This window comes from Salmo trutta, chromosome 5, assembly GCF_901001165.1.
Source record: "Salmo trutta chromosome 5, fSalTru1.1, whole genome shotgun sequence".
Lineage (NCBI taxonomy): Eukaryota > Metazoa > Chordata > Actinopteri > Salmoniformes > Salmonidae > Salmo > Salmo trutta.
The window spans coordinates 62,362,475-62,383,424 of NC_042961.1; the positions used below are offsets into that span (position 1 = coordinate 62,362,475).

Below are 20,950 nucleotides of genomic sequence, written 5' to 3' on the forward strand. Positions count from 1 at the left end.
GCTAGCTACAGCCCCATTATAACTTCTATTATTACAATAGACTGAAATACAGGTAGTCATAGTCATTATATTACCAAAGCTTTATGTTTGGGGTAAATCCGACACAACACATCACTGAGTAACACTCTTCATATTTTCATGCATGGTGGTGGCTGCATCATGTTATGGGTATGCTTGTCATCGCTAATATGTTTGTTAGGATAAAAAGAAACGGAATACAGCTATAAGCACAGGCAAAATCCTAGAGGAAAACCTGGTTCAGTCTGCTTTCCACCAGACACTGGGAGATGAATTCACCTTTCAGCAGGACAATAACCTAAAACACCATGCCAAAAAAACACTGGAGTTGGTTACCAAGACAACATTGAATGTTAGTGGCCTAATTACAGCTTTGACTTAAATCGTCTCGAAAATCTACGGCAAGACTTGAAAATGGTTGTCTAGCAACGATCAACAACTAACTTGACAGAGTTTGATTTTCTTTTTTAAGAATAAAGGGCAAATATTGTACAATCCAGGGGCCTCATTTATGAATATTGCGTAGAAACTATTCTAAAATGCTACTTAGAATGTTAGAACGCATAGAAAAAGTGTGATTTATCAAACAATCCTACGAGAGTCGTATTCACACCGGTAGGAACCCTGACCTCAACCCCATCAAACAGCTTCGGGATGAATTGGAACAACGACTGCCGCAGCAATGTTCCAACATCTAGTGGAAAGCCTTCCCAGAAGAGTGGAGGCTGTTATAGCAGCAAAGGGGACCAACTCCATATTAATGCCCATGATTTTGGAATGACATGTTCGAGGAGCAGAGGACAGATACAGCCGTCTGCAGCGCTGGGCCTTTAATAGTCCTGTATTAGAGGACAGATACAGCCGTCTGCAGCGCTGGGCCTTTAATAGTCCTGTATTAGAGGACAGATACAGCCGTCTGCAGCGCTGGGCCTTTAATAGTCCTGTATTAGAAGACAGATACAGCCGTCTGCAGCGCTGGGCCTTTAATAGTCCTGTATTAGAGGACAGATACAGCCGTCTGCAGCGCTGGGCCTTTAATAGTCCTGTATTAGAGGACAGATACAGCCGTCTGCAGCGCTGGGCCTTTAATAGTCCTGTATTAGAGGACAGATACAGCCGTCTGCAGCGCTGGGCCTTTAATAGTCCTGTATTAGAGGACAGATACAGCCGTCTGCAGCACTGGGCCTTTAATAGTCCTGTATTAGAGGACAGATACAGCCGTCTGCAGCGCTGGGCCTTTAATAGTCCTGTATTAGAGGACAGATACAGCCGTCTGCAGCGCTGGGCCTTTAATAGTCCTGTATTAGAGGGCAGATACAGCCGTCTGCAGCGCTGGGCCTTTAATAGTCCTGTATTAGAGGACAGATACAGCCGTCTGCAGCGCTGGGCCTTTAATAGTCCTGTATTAGAGGACAGATACAGCCGTCTGCAGCGCTGGGCCTTTAATAGTCCTGTATTAGAGGACAGATACAGCCGTCTGCAGCACTGGGCCTTTAATAGTCCTGTATTAGAGGACAGATACAGCCGTCTGCAGCGCTGGGCCTTTAATAGTCCTGTATTAGAGGACAGATACAGCCGTCTGCAGCGCTGGGCCTTTAATAGTCCTGTATTAGAGGACAGATACAGCCGTCTGCAGCGCTGGGCCTTTAATAGTCCTGTATTAGAGGACAGATACAGCCGTCTGCAGCGCTGGGCCTTTAATAGTCCTGTATTAGAGGGCAGATACAGCCGTCTGCAGCGCTGGGCCTTTAATAGTCCTGTATTAGAGGACAGATACAGCCGTCTGCAGCACTGGGCCTTTAATAGTCCTGTATTAGAGGACAGATACAGCCGTCTGCAGCGCTGGGCCTTTAATAGTCCTGTATTAGAGGGCAGATACAGCCGTCTGCAGCACTGGGCCTTTAATAGTCCTGTATTAGAGGACAGATACAGCCGTCTGCAGCGCTGGGCCTTTAATAGTCCTGTATTAGAAGACAGATACAGCCGTCTGCAGCGCTGGGCCTTTAATAGTCCTGTATTAGAGGGCAGATACAGCCGTCTGCAGCGCTGGGCCTTTAATAGTCCTGTATTAGAAGACAGATACAGCCGTCTGCAGCGCTGGGCCTTTAATAGTCCTGTATTAGAGGGCAGATACTTCCCTGTCTACTGCCCCCTGGCCTCTTTCCTGTCTACTGCCCCCTGACCTCTTCCCTGTACCCTGATCTCTTCCCTGTCTACTGCCCCCTGACCTCTTCCCTGTCTACTGCCCCCTGGCCTCTTTCCTGTCTACTGCCCCCTGACCTCTTCCCTGTCTACTGCCCCCTGACCTCTTCCCTGTCTACTGCCCCCCGATCTCTTCCCTGTCTACTGCCCCCTGACCTCTTCCCTGTCTACTGCCCCCTGATCTCTTCCCTGTCTACTGCCCCCTGGCCTCTTCCCTGTCTACTGCCCCCCGATCTCTTCCCTGTCTACTGCCCCCTGACCTCTTCCCTGTCCCCTGACCTCTTCCCTGTCTACTGTCCCCTGGCCTCTTCCCTGTCTACTGCCCCCTGGCCTCTTCCCTGTACCCTGACCTCTTCCCTGTCTACTGCCCCCTGGCCTCTTTCCTGTACCCTGACCTCTTCCCTGTACCCTGACCTCTTCCCTGTCTACTGCCCCCTGACCTCTTCCCTGTACCCTGACCTCTTCCCTGTACCCTGACCTCTTCCCTGTCTACTGCCCCCTGACCTCTTCCCTGTCTACTGCCCCCTGACCTCTTCCCTGTACCCTGACCTCTTCCCTGTCTACTGCCCCCTGACCTCTGACCTCTTCCCTGTACCCTGACCTCTTCCCTGTACCCTGACCTCTTCCCTGTCTACTGCCCCCTGACCTCTGACCTCTTCCCTGTACCCTGACCTCTTCCCTGTACCCTGACCTCTTCCCTGTCTACTGTCCCCTGACCTCTTCCCTGTCTACTGCCCCCTGACCTCTTCCCTGTACCCTGACCTCTTCCCTGTCTACTGGGTGTGGAAGAGGTAGATTCATGAAAACTTGTCCCATTGAAATCAGAATCAATCCTATAACCCAGATATTGAGTTTATATAGTCACTGTGAGTGTAATATCACAGTCTTCTACCCAGTATATTGTGATATGTATGCAATTAATGCAAAAATACCCTTTTATCTGTTGATTTGTGAATGCTGTACATGCCAGCTACTGCACTGTTCCCAGTACGTGTTGTTATTGGGCTAGCATGGCTACTCATGTCCCCTGGTGTTCATGTGTACTTTACAGAAGAGTTGCTGGGCAGCACAACACTTCATTTATAGATGTTGTTTGTTTCTTTTATCAGATATGTCATGTGTTTTTGTTATGACATGTTGACGATATGAAAGTTGGTTAGTCCCATAGGCTATACAGTACATTATTATACATTATGAAAGTTGGTTAGTCCCATAGACTACACAGTACATTATTATACATTATGAAAGTTGGTTAGTCCCATAGGCTATACAGTACATTATTATACATTATGAAAGTTGGTTAGTCCCATAGGCTATACAGTACATTATTATACATTATGAAAGTTGGTTAGTCCCATAGGCTATACAGTACATTATTATACATTATGAAAGTTGGTTAGTCCCATAGACTATACAGTACATTATTATACATTATGAAAGTTGGTTAGTCCCATAGGCTATACAGTACATTATTATACATTATGAAAGTTGGTTAGTCCCATAGACTATACAGTACATTATTATACATTATGAAAGTTGGTTAGTCCCATAGACTATACAGTACATTATTATACATTATGAAAGTTGGTTAGCCCCATAGGCTATACAGTACATTATTATACATTATGAAAGTTGGTTAGCCCCATAGGCTATACAGTACATTATTATACATTATGAAAGTTGGTTAGCCCCATAGACTATACAGTACATTATTATACATTATGAAAGTTGGTTAGCCCCATAGGCTATACAGTACATTATTATACATTATGAAAGTTGGTTAGCCCCATAGACTATACAGTACATTATTATACATTATGAAAGTTGGTTAGCCCCATAGGCTATACAGTACATTATTATACATTATGAAAGTTGGTTAGTCCCATAGGCTATACAGTACATTATTATACATTATGAAAGTTGGTTAGCCCCATAGACTATACAGTACATTATTATACATTATGAAAGTTGGTTAGTCCCATAGGCTATACAGTACATTATTATACATTATGAAAGTTGGTTAGCCCCATAGACTATACAGTACATTATACATTATGAAAGTTGGTTAGCCCCATAGGCTATACAGTACATTATTATACATTATGAAAGTTGGTTAGTCCCATAGACTATACAGTACATTATTATACATTATGAAAGTTGGCTAGTCCCATAGACTATACAGTACATTATTATACATTATGAAAGTTGGTTAGTCCCATAGGCTATACTGTACATTGCATTATATTGTAACAAAAAGACGACTGTTAATCTTATTTGTCCTGTGGATGCCGTCTATTGTAAACCCATTCATGGCAAAGCAACCAGTCTTGACTTCAACCTGTTGTACAGTGTGGTGTATGGGACATTTTATCCTACAGTTCGTTTTTCGGACCAGCTGAAAAGTTCCCGTTGCTAACTTTAAGAGGACCTGTCCAGACGAGATGTCATGAGGAACTAAATCTGATAAGGGAGGAACTCCATGTTTGTCGCCTGATACAGCATGTAATACCACCACGAACTCACAAGGGGGAGTACATGTACCATTCCAGCTTTATCTTCTACACCTTTGTGCTGTTGTCTGAGCCCAATAATGTTTGTACCATGTTTTGTGTTGCTACCATGTTGTTATGTTGTTCTGCTACCATGTTGTTATGTTGTGTTGCTACCATGTTGTTATGTTGTGTTGCTACCATGTTGTGTTTCTACCATGTTGTTATGTTGTTCTGCTACCATGTTGTGTTTCTACCATGTTGTTATGTTGTGTTGCTACCATGTTGTGTTTCTACCATGTTGTTATGTTGTGTTTCTACCATGTTGTTATGTTGTGTTTCTACCATGTTGTGTTTCTACCATGTTGTTATGTTGTGTTGCTACCATGTTGTTCTGCTACCATGTTGTTATGTTGTGTTGCTACCATGTTGTTCTTCTACCATGTTGTGCTTCTACCATGTTGTTATGTTGTTCTGCTACCATGTTGTTATGTTGTGTTGCTACCATGTTGTTATGTTGTGTTGCTACCATGTTGTTATGTTGTTCTGCTACCATGTTGTTATGTTGTGCTGCTACCATGTTGTTATGTTGTTCTGCTACCATGTTGTTATGTTGTCCTGCTACCATGTTGCTATGTTGTGTTGCTACCATGTTGTTATGTTGTGTTGCTACCATGTTGTCATGTTGTCCTGCTACCATGTTGTCCTGCTACCATGTTGTTATGTTGTGTTGCTACCATGTTGTTATGTTGTTATGTTGTCCTGCTACCATGTCGTTATGTTGTTATGTTGTCCTGCTACCATGTCGTTATGTTGTCCTGCTACCATGTTGTTATGTTGTGTTGCTACCATGTTGTTATGTTGTGCTGCTACCATGTTGTTATGTTGTCCTCCTACCATGTTGTTATGTTGTGTTGCTACCATGTTGTCCTGCTACCATGTTGTTATGTTGTGTTGCTACCATGTTGTTATGTTGTCCTGCTACCATGTTGTCATGTTGTCCTGCTACCATGTTGTTATGTTGTGTTCCTACCATGTTGTTATGTTGTCCTTCTACCATGTTGTTATGATGTGATGCTACCATGTTGTTATGTTGTCCTGCTACCATGTTGTTATGTTGTGTTGCTACCATGTTGTTATGTTGTCCTGCTACCATGTTGTCATGTTGTCCTGCTACCATGTTGTTATGTTGTGTTCCTACCATGTTGTTATGTTGTCCTGCTACCATGTTGTTATGTTGTGTTGCTACCATGTTGTCATGTTGTCCTGCTACCATGTTGTTATGTTGTGTTGCTACCATGTTGTTATGTTGTCCTGCTACCATGTTGTCATGTTGTTCTTCTACCATGTTGTTATGTTGTGTTCCTACCATGTTGTTATGTTGTCCTTCTACCATGTTGTTATGATGTGATGCTACCATGTTGTTATGTTGTCCTGCTACCATGTTGTTATGTTGTGTTGCTACCATGTTGTTATGTTGTCCTGCTACCATGTTGTCATGTTGTCCTGCTACCATGTTGTTATGTTGTGTTCCTACCATGTTGTTATGTTGTCCTGCTACCATGTTGTTATGTTGTGTTGCTACCATGTTGTCATGTTGTCCTGCTACCATGTTGTTATGTTGTGTTGCTACCATGTTGTTATGTTATGTTGCCCTGCTACCATGTTGTCATGTTGTCCTGCTACCATGTTGTCATGTTGTCCTGCTACCATGTTGTTATGTTGTGTTGCTACCATGTTGTTATGTTGCTACCATGTTGTCATGTTGTGTTGCTACCATGTTGTCATGTTGTGTTGCTACCATGTTGTCATGTTGTCCTGCTACCATGTTGTTATGTTGTCCTGCTACCATGTTGTTATGTTGTGTTGCTACCATGTTGTTATGTTGTCCTGCTACCATGTTGTTATGTTGTGTTGCTACCATGTTGTTATGTTGTTCTGCTACCATGCTGTTATGTTGTGGTGCTACCATGTTGTTATGTTGTGTTCCTACCATGTTGTCATGTTGTTCTGCTACCATGTTGTTATGTTGTTCTGCTACCATGTTGTCATGTTGTACTGCTACCATGTTGTTATGTTGTGCTGCTACCATGTTGTTATGTTGTGTTTCTACCATGTTGTCATGTTGTGTTGCTACCATGTTGTCATGTTGTCCTGCTACCATGTTGTCATGTTGTCCTGCTACCATGTTGTTATGTTGTGCTGCTACCATGTTGTTATGTTGTCCTGCTACCATGTTGTGTTGCTACCATGTTGTTATGTTGTCTTAGGTCTCTCTGTGTGTAGTGTTGTGTTGTCTCTCTGTGTGTAGTGTTGTGTTGTCTCTCTGTGTGTAGTGTTGTGTTGTCTCTCTGTGTGTAGTGTTGTGTTGTCTCTCTGTGTGTAGTGTTGTGTTGTCTCTCTGTGTGTAGTGTTGTGTTGTCTCTCTGTGTGTAGTGTTGTGTTGTCTCTCTGTGTGTAGTGTTGTGTTGTCTCTCTGTGTGTAGTGTTGTGTTGTCTCTCTGTGTGTAGTGTTGTGTTGTCTCTCTGTGTGTCGTGTTGTGTTGTCTCTCTGTGTGTCGTGTTGTGTTGTCTCTCTGTGTGTAGTGTTATGTTGTCTCTCTGTGTGTAGTGTTGTGTTGTCTCTCTGTGTGTCGTGTTGTGTTGTCTCTCTGTGTGCCGTGTTGTGTTGTCTCTCTGTGTGCCGTGTTGTGTTGTCTCTCTGTGTGTCGTGTTGTGTTGTCTCTCTGTGTGTAGTGTTGTGTTGTCTCTCTTGTCCTGATGTGTGTTTTGTCCTATATTTTTATTGTTTAATTTATTTTTTAATCCCAGGCCTCCGTCCCCCGCAGGAGGCCTTTTGCCAGGCCGTCATTGTAAATAAGAATTTGTTCTGAACTGACTTGCCTAGTTAAATAAAGGTTAAATAAAGGTTAAATAAAGGTTAAATAACAGTGCATGTACGCCCCCTTGTGGAGGGAAACGAATAGTGGCAATAGAAGGGCTTGAAATGTTTAAGGTAAATAATACAGTAACTAGAATATATTTGTATATAATTATGCCCTTCAGAATCCAAATACATCATTGCCATGCAGCAAAATGTTGCCTAGGAATCTTTCTAGTGAAGGGTAGGACCAGGGTGTCCTCCAACGTGAAGGGTAGGACCAGGGTTTCCTCCAGGGTGAAGGGTAGGACCAGGGTTTCCTCCAGTGTGAAGGGTAGGCCTGGGTTTCCTCCAGGGTGAAGGGTAGGACCAGGGTTTCCTCCAGTGTGAAGGGTAGGCTAGGGTTTCCTCCAGTGTGAAGGGTAGGCCAGGGTTTCCTCCAGTGTGAAGGGTAGGCCAGGGTTTCCTCCAGTGTGAAGGGTAGGCCTGGGTTTCCTCCAGTGTGAAGGGTAGGACCAGGGTTTCCTCCAACGTGAAGGGTAGGCCAGGGTTTCCTCCAGTGTGAAGGGTAGGACCAGGGTTTCCTCCAGTGTGAAGGGTAGGACCAGGGTTTCCTCCAGGGTGAAGGGTAGGACCAGGGTTTCCTCCAGGGTGAAGGGTAGGACCAGGGTTTCTTCCAGGGTGAAGGGTAGGACCAGGGTTTCCTCCAGTGTGAAGGGTAGGACCAGGGTTTCCTCCAGGGTGAAGGGTAGGACCAGGGTTTCCTCCAGGGTGAAGGGTAGGACCAGGGTTTCCTCCAGTGTGAAGGGTAGACCAGGGTTTCCTCCAGGGTGAAGGGTAGGACCAGGGTTTCCTCCAGGGTGAAGGGTAGGACCAGGGTTTCCTCCAGGGTGAAGGGTAGGACCAGGGTTTCCTCCAGGGTGAAGGGTAGGACCAGGGTTTTCTCCAGGGTGAAGGGTAGGACCAGGGTTTCTTCCAGGGTGAAGGGTAGGACCAGGGTTTCCTCCAGTGTGAAGGGTAGGACCAGGGTTTCCTCCAGGGTGAAGGGTAGGACCAGGGTTTCCTCCAGGGCGAAGGGTAGGACCAGGGTTTCCTCCAGGGTGAAGGGTAGGACCAGGGTTTCCTCCAGTGTGAAGGGTAGACCAGGGTTTCCTCCAGGGTGAAGGGTAGGACCAGGGTTTCCTCCAGGGTGAAGGGTAGGACCAGGGTTTCCTCCAGGGTGAAGGGTAGGACCAGGGTTTTCTCCAGGGTGAAGGGTAGGACCAGGGTTTCCTCCAGGGTGAAGGGTAGGACCAGGGTTTCCTCCAGGGTGAAGGGTAGGACCAGGGTTTCCTCCAACGTGAAGGGTAGGACCAGGGTTTCCTCCAGGGTGAAGGGTAGGACCAGGGTTTTCTCCAGGGTGAAGGGTAGGACCAGGGTTTCCTCCAGGGTGAAGGGTAGGACCAGGGTTTCCTCCAGGGTGAAGGGTAGGACCAGGGTTTCCTCCAACGTGAAGGGTAGGCCTGGGTTTCCTCCAGTGTGAAGGGTAGGACCAGGGTTTCCTCCAGTGTGAAGGGTAGGACCAGGGTTTCCTCCAACGTGAAGGGTAGGCCTGGGTTTCCTCCAGGGTGAAGGGTAGGACCAGGGTTTCCTCCAGGGTGAAGGGTAGAAACCAGGGTTTCCTCCAGGGTGAAGGGTAGGACCAGGGTTTCCTCCAGGGTGAAGGGTAGGACCAGGGTTTCCTCCAGTGGGAAGGGTAGGACCAGGGTTTCCTCCAGTGGGAAGGCCAGGACCAGGGTTTCCTCCAGGGTGAAGGGTAGGACCAGGGTTTCCTCCAGTGGGAAGGCCAGGACCAGGGTTTCCTCCAGGGTGAAGGCCAGGACCAGGGTTTCCTCCAGGGTGAAGGCCAGGACCAGGGTTTCCTCCAGTGGGAAGGCCAGGACCAGGGTTTCCTCCAGGGTGAAGGCCAGGACCAGGGTTTCCTCCAGGGTGAAGGCCAGGACCAGGGTTTCCTCCAGTGGGAAGGCCATGACCAGGGTTTCCTCCAGTGGGAAGGCCAGGACCAGGGTTTCCTCCAGGGTGAAGGGTAGGACCAGGGTTTCCTCCAGTGGGAAGGCCAGGACCAGGGTTTCCTCCAGGGTGAAGGCCAGGACCAGGGTTTCCTCCAGTGGGAAGGCCAGGACCAGGGTTTCCTCCAGGGCGAAGGGTAGGCCTGGGTTTCCTCCAGGGTGAAGGGTAGGACCAGGGTTTCCTCCAGTGGGAAGGCCAGGACCAGGGTTTCCTCCAGTGGGAAGGCCAGGACCAGGGTTTTAGAAAGAGGGCTCCCAAATTGAAAGGATCTACTCAATGTGAAGAGTTGACGTCTATAATTTGGTGTTGTTTTGTTTCAACTATTTTGCATGCAATTGTATGATGATGCCATGCATCTTTAAATATTATTTTAATATCTTTAGAGGAAAGAGGAAAAGAGTTCCCAAAGAGAAACGAGTTCCATTTTGCTTCATCCAGGTGGCAGCGTGGAGACAATTAGAAGGTCTTGGGTACGATACCTGGGAGACAATTAGAAGGTCTTGGGTACCATACCTGGGAGACAATTAGAAGGTCTTTGGTACCATACCTGGGGGATGATTAGAAGGTTTATATACAGGGAGTACTAGTACCAGATCAATGTGGAGCTATATACAGGGAGTACCAGATCAATGTGAAGCTATATACAGGAAGTACCAGATCAATGTGGAGCTATATACAGGAAGTACCAGTACCAGATCAATGTGGAGCTATATACAGGAAGTACCAGTACCAGATCAATGTGGAGCTATATACAGGGAGTACCAGATCAATGTGGAGCTATATACAGGGAGTACCAGATCAATGTGTAGCTATATACAGGGAGTACCAGTACCAGATCAATGTGGAGCTATATACAGGAAGTACCAGATCAATGTGTAGCTATATACAGGAAGTACCAGTACCAGATCAATGTGGAGCTATATACAGGGAGTACCAGATCAATGTGGAGCTATATACAGGGAGTACCAGATCAATGTGGAGCTATATACAGGAAGTACCAGATCAATGTGGAGCTATATACAGGGAGTACCAGTACCAGATCAATGTGGAGCTATATACAGGAAGTACCAGATCAATGTGGAGCTATATACAGGAAGTACCAGATCAATGTGGAGCTATATACAGGGAGTACCAGTACCAGATCAATGTGGAGCTATATACAGGAAGTACCAGTACCAGATCAATGTGGAGCTATATACAGGGAGTACCAGATCAATGTGGAGCTATATACAGGAAGTACCAGATCAATGTGGAGCTATATACAGGGAGTACCAGTACCAGATCAATGTGGAGCTATATACAGGAAGTACCAGTACCAGATCAATGTGGAGCTATATACAGGAAGTACCAGTACCAGATCAATGTGGAGCTATATACAGGGAGTACCAGATCAATGTGGAGCTATATACAGGGAGTACCAGATCAATGTGGAGCTATATACAGGAAGTACCAGATCAATGTGGAGCTATATACAGGGAGTACCAGATCAATGTGGAGCTATATACAGGGAGTACCAGTACCAGATCAATGTGGAGCTATATACAGGGAGTACCAGATCAATGTGGAGCTATATACAGGGAGTACCAGTACCAGATCAATGTGGAGCTATATACAGGAAGTACCAGTACCAGATCAATGTGGAGCTATATACAGGGAGTACCAGATCATGTGGAGCTATATACAGGAAGTACCAGATCAATGTGGAGCTATATACAGGAAGTACCAGTACCAGATCAATGTGGAGCTATATACAGGGAGTACCAGATCAATGTGGAGCTATATACAGGGAGTACCAGATCAATGTGGAGCTATATACAGGGAGTACCAGATCAATGTGGAGCTATATACAGGAAGTACCAGTACCAGATCAATGTGGAGCTATATACAGGGAGTACCAGATCAATGTGGAGCTATATACAGGAAGTACCAGATCAATGTGGAGCTATATACAGGAAGTACCAGTACCAGATCAATGTGGAGCTATATACAGGGAGTACCAGATCAATGTGGAGCTATATACAGGGAGTACCAGATCAATGTGGAGCTATATACAGGGAGTACCAGTACCAGATCAATGTGGAACTATATACAGGGAGTACCAGTACCAGATCAATGTGGAACTATATACAGGGAGTACCAGTACCAGATCAATGTGGAGCTATATACAGGGAGTACCAGTACCAGATCAATGTGGAGCTATATACAGGAAGTACCAGTACCAGATCAATGTGGAGCTATATACAGGGAGTACCAGATCAATGTGGAGCTATATACAGGTAGTACCAGATCAATGTGGAGCTATATACAGGGAGTACCAGATCAATGTGGAGCTATATACAGGTAGTACCAGATCAATGTGGAGCTATATACAGGGAGTACCAGATCAATGTGGAGCTATATACAGGAAGTACCAGATCAATGTGTAGCTATATACAGGGAGTACCAGATCAATGTGGAGCTATATACAGGGAGTACCAGATCAATGTGCAGCTATATACAGGGAGTACCAGTACCAGATCAATGTGGAGCTATATACAGGAAGTACCAGTACCAGATCAATGTGGAGCTATATACAGGTAGTACCAGATCAATGTGGAGCTACATACAGGGAGTACCAGATCAATGTGGAGCTATATACAGGGAGTACCAGTACCAGATCAATGTGGAGCTATATACAGGGAGTACCAATACCAGATCAATGTGGAGCTATATACAGGAAGTACCAGATCAATGTGGAGCTATATACAGGAAGTACCAGATCAATGTGGAGCTATATACAGGGAGTACCAGTACCAGATCAATGTGGAGCTATATACAGGGAGTACCAGATCAATGTGGAGCTATATACAGGGAGTACCAGTACCAGATCAATGTGGAGCTATATACAGGGAGTACCAGTACCAGATCAATGTGGAGCTATATACAGGGAGTACCAGTACCAGATCAATGTGGAGCTATATACAGGGAGTACCAGTACCAGATCAATGTGGAGCTATATACAGGAAGTACCAGATCAATGTGGAGCTATATACAGGAAGTACCAGATCAATGTGGAGCTATATACAGGGAGTACCAGTACCAGATCAATGTGGAGCTATATACAGGTAGTACCAGATCAATGTGGAGCTATGTTCAGGGAGTACCAGATCAATGTGTAGCTATATACAGGAAGTACCAGATCAATGTGGAGCTATATACAGGAAGTACCAGTACCAGATCAATGTGGAGCTATATACAGGGAGTACCAGATCAATGTGGAGCTATATACAGGAAGTACCAGATCAATGTGGAGCTATGTTCAGGGAGTACCAGATCAATGTGGAGCTATATACAGGAAGTACCAGATCAATGTGGAGCTATATACAGGAAGTACCAGTACCAGATCAATGTGGAGCTATATACAGGGAGTACCAGATCAATGTGGAGCTATATACAGGAAGTACCAGATCAATGTGGAGCTATATACAGGAAGTACCAGTACCAGATCAATGTGGAGCTATATACAGGGAGTACCAGTGCCAGATCAATGTGGAGCTATATACAGGAAGTACCAGATCAATGTGGAGCTATATACAGGGAGTACCAGATCAATGTGGAGCTATATACAGGGAGTACCAGATCAATGTGGAGCTATATACAGGAAGTACCAGATCAATGTGGAGCTATATACAGGAAGTACCAGATCAATGTGGAGCTATATACAGGAAGTACCAGATCAATGTAGAGCTATATACAGGGAGTACCAGATCAATGTGGAGCTATATACAGGAAGTACCAGTACCAGATCAATGTGGAGCTATATACAGGGAGTACCAGTACCAGATCAATGTGGAGCTATATACAGGTAGTACCAGATCAATGTGGAGCTATATACAGGGAGTACCAGATCAATGTGGAGCTATATACAGGGAGTACCAGATCAATGTGGAGCTATATACAGGGAGTACCAGATCAATGTGGAGCTATATACAGGAAGTACCAGATCAATGTGGAGCTATATACAGGGAGTACCAGTACCAGATCAATGTGGAGCTATATACAGGGAGTACCAGATCAATGTGGAGCTATATACAGGTAGTACCAGATCAATGTGGAGCTATATACAGGAAGTACCAGATCAATGTGGAGCTATATACAGGGAGTACCAGTACCAGATCAATGTGGAGCTATATACAGGGAGTACCAGATCAATGTGGAGCTATATACAGGTAGTACCAGATCAATGTGGAGCTATATACAGGAAGTACCAGATCAATGTGGAGCTATATACAGGGAGTACCAGATCAATGTGGAGCTATATACAGGGAGTACCAGTACCAGATCAATGTGGAGCTATATACAGGGAGTACCAGTACCAGATCAATGTGGAGCTATATACAGGAAGTACCAGATCAATGTGGAGCTATATACAGGAAGTACCAGTACCAGATCAATGTGGAGCTATATACAGGAAGTACCAGTACCAGATCAATGTGGAGCTATATACAGGGAGAACCAGTACCAGATCAATGTGAAGCTATATACAGGGAGTACCAGATCAATGTGGAGCTATATACAGGGAGTACCAGATCAATGTGGAGCTATATACAGGGAGTACCAGTACCAGATCAATGTGGAGCTATATACAGGAAGTACCAGATCAATGTGGAGCTATATACAGGAAGTACCAGATCAATGTGGAGCTATATACAGGGAGTACCAGTACCAGATCAATGTGGAGCTATATACAGGAAGTACCAGATCAATGTGGAGCTATATACAGGGAGTACCAGTACCAGATCAATGTGGAGCTATATACAGGAAGTACCAGATCAATGTGCAGCTATATACAGGAAGTACCAGATCAATGTGGAGCTATATACAGGAAGTACCAGATCAATGTGGAGCTATATACAGGAAGTACCAGTACCAGATCAATGTGGAGCTATATACAGGGAGTACCAGATCAATGTGGAGCTATATACAGGAAGTACCCGTACCAGATCAGTGTGTGTGAGGTATGTACATGAAGGCAGGGTAAAGTGACTAGGCATCAGGATAGATAATAATAAGGTATTTGAGGTAGATATGTACATGAAGGCAGGGTAAAGTGACTAGGCATCAGGATAGATAATAATAACAGTAAACTAAAGAACAGAGTGGAAACAGGAAATCATGAGTGCTTGTTTGTTTGTGTTGTGTCTGTATACTTCCGGAGGATGTCCTCCAACCTATCAGAGCTCTTGCAGCATGAACTGACATGTTGTCCATCCAATCAAAGGATCAGACAATGAATCTAGTACAGAAAGCATAAGCTACAGCTAGCTAGCACCGCCGTGTATAAAATGGGGTGAGTAGTTGACTCAAAACAGAGAGAAAGACAATAGTTGAACAGTTTTCAACAAATTAATTAATTCCAAAATGAAGGACAAGCGAGAGAGAAATAGAGAGAGAGAGAGATTGTCTTTTTTTTTCTTTCACTTTAGTTACTCAAACACCCGGCACAAACAGAGGGATGCTATGTTAGCTAGCTGGCTATGACTATCCAACACAACGCTGGAACTCTTAATTCATCACTGGGGACAAGCTTCCTGCCATCCAGGACCTCTATACCAGGCGGTGTCAGAGGAAGGCCCTAAAAATTGTCAAAGACTCCAGCCACCCTAGTCATAGACTGTTCTCTCTGCTACCGCACTTCAAGCGGTACCGGAGCGCCAAGTCTTCGGTCCAAGAGGCTTCCCTAACAGCTTCTACCCCCAAGCCATTCCTGAACAGCTAATCTAATGGCTACCCAGAATATTTGCATTGCCCCACCCCTCTTCTACGCTGCTGCTACTCTGTTATTATCTATGCATAGTCACTTTAATAACTCTACCTACATGTACATATTACCTCGACTAACCGGTGTCCCTGCACATTGACTCTGTACCGGTAACCCCCTGTATATAGCCTGCACATTGACTCTGTACCGGTACCCCCTGTATTTAGCCTCGCTATTGTTATTTTACTGCTGCTCTTTATTTGTTACTTTTATCTCTTACTTTTTGGGGGGGTATTTTCTTAAAACTGCATTGTTGGTTAAGGGCTTGTTAGTAAGCATTTCACTGTAATTTAATTTAATTTGATTTAAACCTATCGATGTTACATTGAACTGGTTGAATGGAATATGAATGAAAAAAAAATGTCCTCCCTAATCTTAAACGGCACCGACCACCACTGGTGTGTGTGTGTGTGTGTGTGTGTGTGTCTGTGTCTGTGTGTGTGTGTGTGTGTGTGTGTGTGTGTGTGTGTGTGTGTGTGTGTGTGTGTGTGTGTGTCTGTGTCTGTGTGTGTGTGTGTGTGTGTGTGTGGGCCTGCCTGCCCTGGAGTCGCTAGGGCAACGGGCCTGCCCTGGAGTTGCTAGGGAAACGGGCCTGCCCTGGAGTTGCTAGGGAAACGGGCCTGCCTGCTCTGAGAAGAGGGGGGGAGGAGCAGACTGGTCGAGAAAGGAGGGTAAAAAAAACCTCAAGGAAATCAAGATAGCAGAGGCAGCTGTCCAGATCTCTAGAACAGGCAGAAATCGAACACGATATGATGCCCCCGTCACCTTATTAATTCAGCCACTTACTGAAATAACTAGCAAGTTAAACTTAGGGGTCGTGTTAACGCAAAATTCTGTTTTTGTTTTTTTTCTTCCACACAGGAAACAAATATAAAACGCATTAAAAAAATCTTGCTGTGTTTTGTAAAAGCAGATCTAAAATACTTGTTATTGTAATTTCTGCTCGACATCAGGACTAATGTTGTGCTCCAGTTGCACTTCTCCACTCGGATGAGAATTCACAAACGGGCATCCAATCAGCAGACAGCCCTCTGACTGATGTGGAGCTACTGTTCTCCATCATTCTATCAGCAGACAGCCCTCTGACTGATGTGGAGCTACTGTTCTCCATCATTCTATCAGCAGACAGCACTCTGACTGATGTGGAGCTACTGTTCTCCATCATTCTATCAGCAGACAGCACTCTGACTGATGTGGAGCTACTGTTCTCCATCATTCTATCAGCAGACAGCACTCTGACTGATGTGGAGCTACTGTTCTCCATCATTCTATCAGCAGACAGCACTCTGACTGATGTAGAGCTACTGTTCTCCATCATTCTATCAGCAGACAGCACTCTGACTGATGTGGAGCTACTGTTCTCCATCATTCTATCAGCAGACAGCACTCTGACTGATGTGGAGCTACTGTTCTCCATCATTCTATCAGCAGACAGCACTCTGACTGATGTGGAGCTACTGTTCTCCATCATTCTATCAGCAGACAGCACTCTGACTGATGTGGAGCTACTGTTCTCCATCATTCTATCAGCAGACAGCTCTCTGACTGATGTGGAGCTACTGTTCTCCATCATTCTATCAGCAGACAGCACTCTGACTGATGTGGAGCTACTGTTCTCCATCATTCTATCAGCAGACAGCACTCTGACTGATGTGGAGCTACTGTTCTCCATCATTCTATCAGCATACAGCCCTCTGACTGATGTGGAGCTACTGTTCTCAGGTACTTTTCTCATAGTAGCCAAGTCTATTTTTTCTCCGGTAAAATGCAAGATTAACTTTAAGCAAAACATTAGGAAATGTAGCTGGCTACATTCTTTCTATGATAGGCCTAACACATTTGAAATAATGATGGCCATGTATCGTTTTTTTTTTTGCAACAAAATATTTGCCTTATCATTGTAAGCTCATTTACTTGTGTGGCTGCTAGCCAAATAGCGTTGCACTTCTGTTACCATCTGATGAAAATGAAGCTATTGTACATCTACTGTGAAGCACTAATGTATTTTCTGTGAATGAAAACTATAGTTGCACATCCCCGATGACACTATTGAAGCAACAAAAAACAAAAAAAAACACTTTCAATGTATAATTAAAGGGGACTAAAACACAGAAGTCTGTAAGGTCGCGGTCTAACAATCTCTCCTTCCTCCTGAGGTGTGTTCACTCGTTCACTACTCCCTACAAATGTAAAAATCATTGGATTGGTTTAGTCATGGGCTAGAATGAGTTTATGTTCACCAATCATTTCCTCTTAAATCCATGAAGGGAAGTGAAACAAGTGCACACTCTAGGAGAAATTAGAGATGATTGGTTAATGGAAACTCCTTCTAGCCCAATGACTAAACCAATCCAATGATTTTTACATTTGTAGGAAGTAGTGAACGAGTGGACACACTTCAGGAGGAAGGAGAGATGATTTGGGATGTGTCCTAAATCCAGCGTTCTCCATGGTGCTGAACCCTTATTGGTTAAGGTTGTAGAGCCGTGCACGCCCTGTGGTGCTGAACCCTTATTGGTTAAGGTTGTAGAGCTGTGCACGGCCTGTGGTGCTGAACCCTTATTGGTTAAGGCTGTAGTGCTGTGCACGGCCTGTGGTGCTGAACCCTTATTGGTTAAGGCTGTAGTGCTGTGCACGCCCTGTGGGGCTGAACCCTTATTGGTTAAGGTTGTAGAGCTGTGCACGCCCTGTGGTGCTGAACCCTTATTGGTTAAGGCTGTAGTGCTGTGCACGGCCTGTGGGGCTGAACCCTTATTGGTTAAGGTTGTAGAGCCGTGCACGGCCTGTGGGGCTGAACCCTTATTGGTTAAGGCTGTAGTGCTGTGCACGCCCTGTGGTGCTGAACCCTTATTGGTTAAGGTTGTAGAGCCGTGCACGGCCTGTGGTGCTGAACCCTTATTGGTTAAGGTTGTAGAGCCGTGCACGGCCTGTGGGGCTGAACCCTTATTGGTTAAGGCTGTAGTGCTGTGCACGCCCTGTGGTGCTGAACCCTTATTGGTTAAGGTTGTAGAGCCGTGCACGGCCTGTGGTGCTGAACCCTTATTGGTTAAGGTTGTAGAGCCGTGCACGGCCTGTGGGGCTGAACCCTTGTTGGTGCTGAGTGGACAGCTGGGGGTCTTTGAGCTGAATCCTTGGTGCTGAACCCTTGGTGCTGAGTGGACAGCTGGGGGTCTTTGAGCTGAACCCTTGTTGGTGCTGAGTGGACAGCTGGGGGTCTTTGAGCGTGGATGGGACCAGGACCTTCTCCTAATAAAATGACTTTCTGAATGATGTGCCACACCCAGTCAGGCAGAATACAACAGTTCAGCCATCACATACAGGTGTTAATAATTCATTACAGGAAGTGATTGCAGGAGACTATTGTTATAATTCTGGTTGGAACACGAGGAGAGGAATCCAAGCAGAAGTCATTTCCTACCCGTTTTAGAACGGGTATTATTAGCTTAACGTTCTCCAACATTCAACAGAAGAAAAAAAACGATGTGAAGTCTGTTATAATGATGGTCCAGATGAAGTAGTAGACCGGTTAATGATCTAAATTAACGGCGCTAGGACCCGGTAAATAACCCGGCTCCTCCTCTCCTCCCCGGGAGCACGCGCTAGACGTTTGGGTCCTCTGCTCACCTGCTAGAGGAGCTCGCTATCCCCTCATACTAGCACGGCACCGGGGGGGAGAAAAGAGGACGGGGTTGTGATAATCACGGAGGACGCTCTTTGTCTCTGTCTCTCTTTCTCTCCGCAGCCACGCTGTCTCGCGCCTGTAGCAACCCTGCAGTCGGGCACCGATCGCGCGTGTGCACAGAACGTAGAAATTGTCGCACGACCGGAATGAAATTAAAACACCGACGTTTCAACTTCCTAAATTTGGATTGTTCGGGATTCCTGGATTCATTTTTATATATATATATATATATAAACACTCGCGTATCCCAGGAATATCAAACCAGACGTGACGGAGCGAGCCCGTAGCAACCGATTCCCCCACCGTGAAGACACATCCGCTGTTTAATCCACAATCCCAAGACAAAATGTCTAGTATTCATCTACTCTAGTTAAACATATCATTTCTGACGGAGAACGATGTCCTAGGCAACAACGTTTGATTAGAGAATTAACCTACAATCTCTCCATTTAGCCTTCAAGGAAGTGACCTTAAGTCATGTGGATACAGTATATAGTAGTATATAGTAGTATATAGTAGGACATCGATACGTTTAGAAAATAGCCTCCACCGTTTCTTCAGCATCACGCTACAATAGACTGATCAGATGATGAGGATGAAGAGGATGAAGAGGAAGATGCTGGTGTGACGTTGCTGAATCCCTTTTCTCTCCTCTATACGCACCTCATCATCATCACCGCCCAGCCCTGCCCAGCGGCAGACAGACAGGCGGACAGACAGACAGGCGGACAGAGGAGGGCTGGACCGCTATTGGCTACAGTAAAACCGCTAACCGAACATGCTCACGTAGCAGTAGCGGCAGCGGCAGCGGCAGTGTGTTAAACAAGGAACCGGTAATCGCTAGGCTACAGACCATGCCCCCCGGTGAAATCCTATCATAAGGGGATGTAGACTGACTGATTAACGACTTGTGATTATCGTGAATAGATGAACGGTTAGTCTGCTTACCAGGATCCCGTTTCATTCTACCACATCCTGATGATGATGACAATGGAATAAAAGATTCGGTAACCCCCGGGAGAGAGAAAGAACTGTGAATCCGTGTGAATCTATAGTTAAACCGTAGCCGTCATGTCTCTGAACAAAACTATCGAGCTGGAACATTTCGATGAACGGGACAAGGCTCGTCGTAGCCGATCCACGCGCTCCACCGGTGCTTCTACCGGCGGGGGATCCGGTTCGAGAGGCAGCAGTCTGGTTCTGAGCCCCGCGCACAGCGCCAACTGTAGTTACTACCGTACACGCACGCTGCAGACTCTCACCTCAGAGAAACGAGCCAAGAAGGTCAGGTTTTACCGGAACGGGGACAGGTATTTTAAGGGACTCGTGTATGCGGTCTCTAACGATAGGTTCCGGTCATATGATACGCTGCTGATGGATTTGACCCGGTCCCTGGCGGACAACCTGCACCTGCCACAGGGCGTGCGCGTCATCTATACGGTGGACGGGATCAAGAAAATCACTTCTATGGATGAACTGGCAGAGGGTAAGAGAGAGAGAGAGTGTGTGTGTGTATGTGTGTGTGTTTGTGTCTGTGTGTGTGTGTGTGTATCTGTGTGTGTGTGTGTGTGTGTATGTGTGTGTGTGTGTGTGTGTGTGTGTGTGTGTGTGTGTGTGTGTGTGTGTGTCTGTGTGTGTGTCTGTGCGTGTGCGTGTGTCCATCACATCTAAAAAAAAAAGTCTCACCTGAATTCACATTTATCATTTAATGTCCCCAGAATGAGACAAATATATTAATCAATTAGTCAATCAAATCGATCAATCAACCAATCTCTAGCCTGGATTAGGTCATGAGGAAGAACACCAACAAGCTCTCACAGTCTCACCTCAGAATTCCACGTTTGGCCATT

General features: G+C 45.5%; 1 protein-coding gene across 1 annotated transcript in view; it reads left to right on the top strand.

The window, feature by feature from the left end:
• Positions 1–19,101: 19,101 nt before the first annotated feature.
• Positions 19,102–20,950, top strand: part of LOC115194742 (serine/threonine-protein kinase DCLK2) — a 40,401-nt gene continuing 38,552 nt past the window's right edge. Inside the window, exon 1 of the mRNA XM_029754652.1 lies at positions 19,102–20,586. Within this exon, the coding sequence (XP_029610512.1) occupies positions 20,172–20,586 (415 nt within the window). The 5' untranslated portion in view covers positions 19,102–20,171. The remainder of the gene's footprint in view (positions 20,587–20,950) is intronic.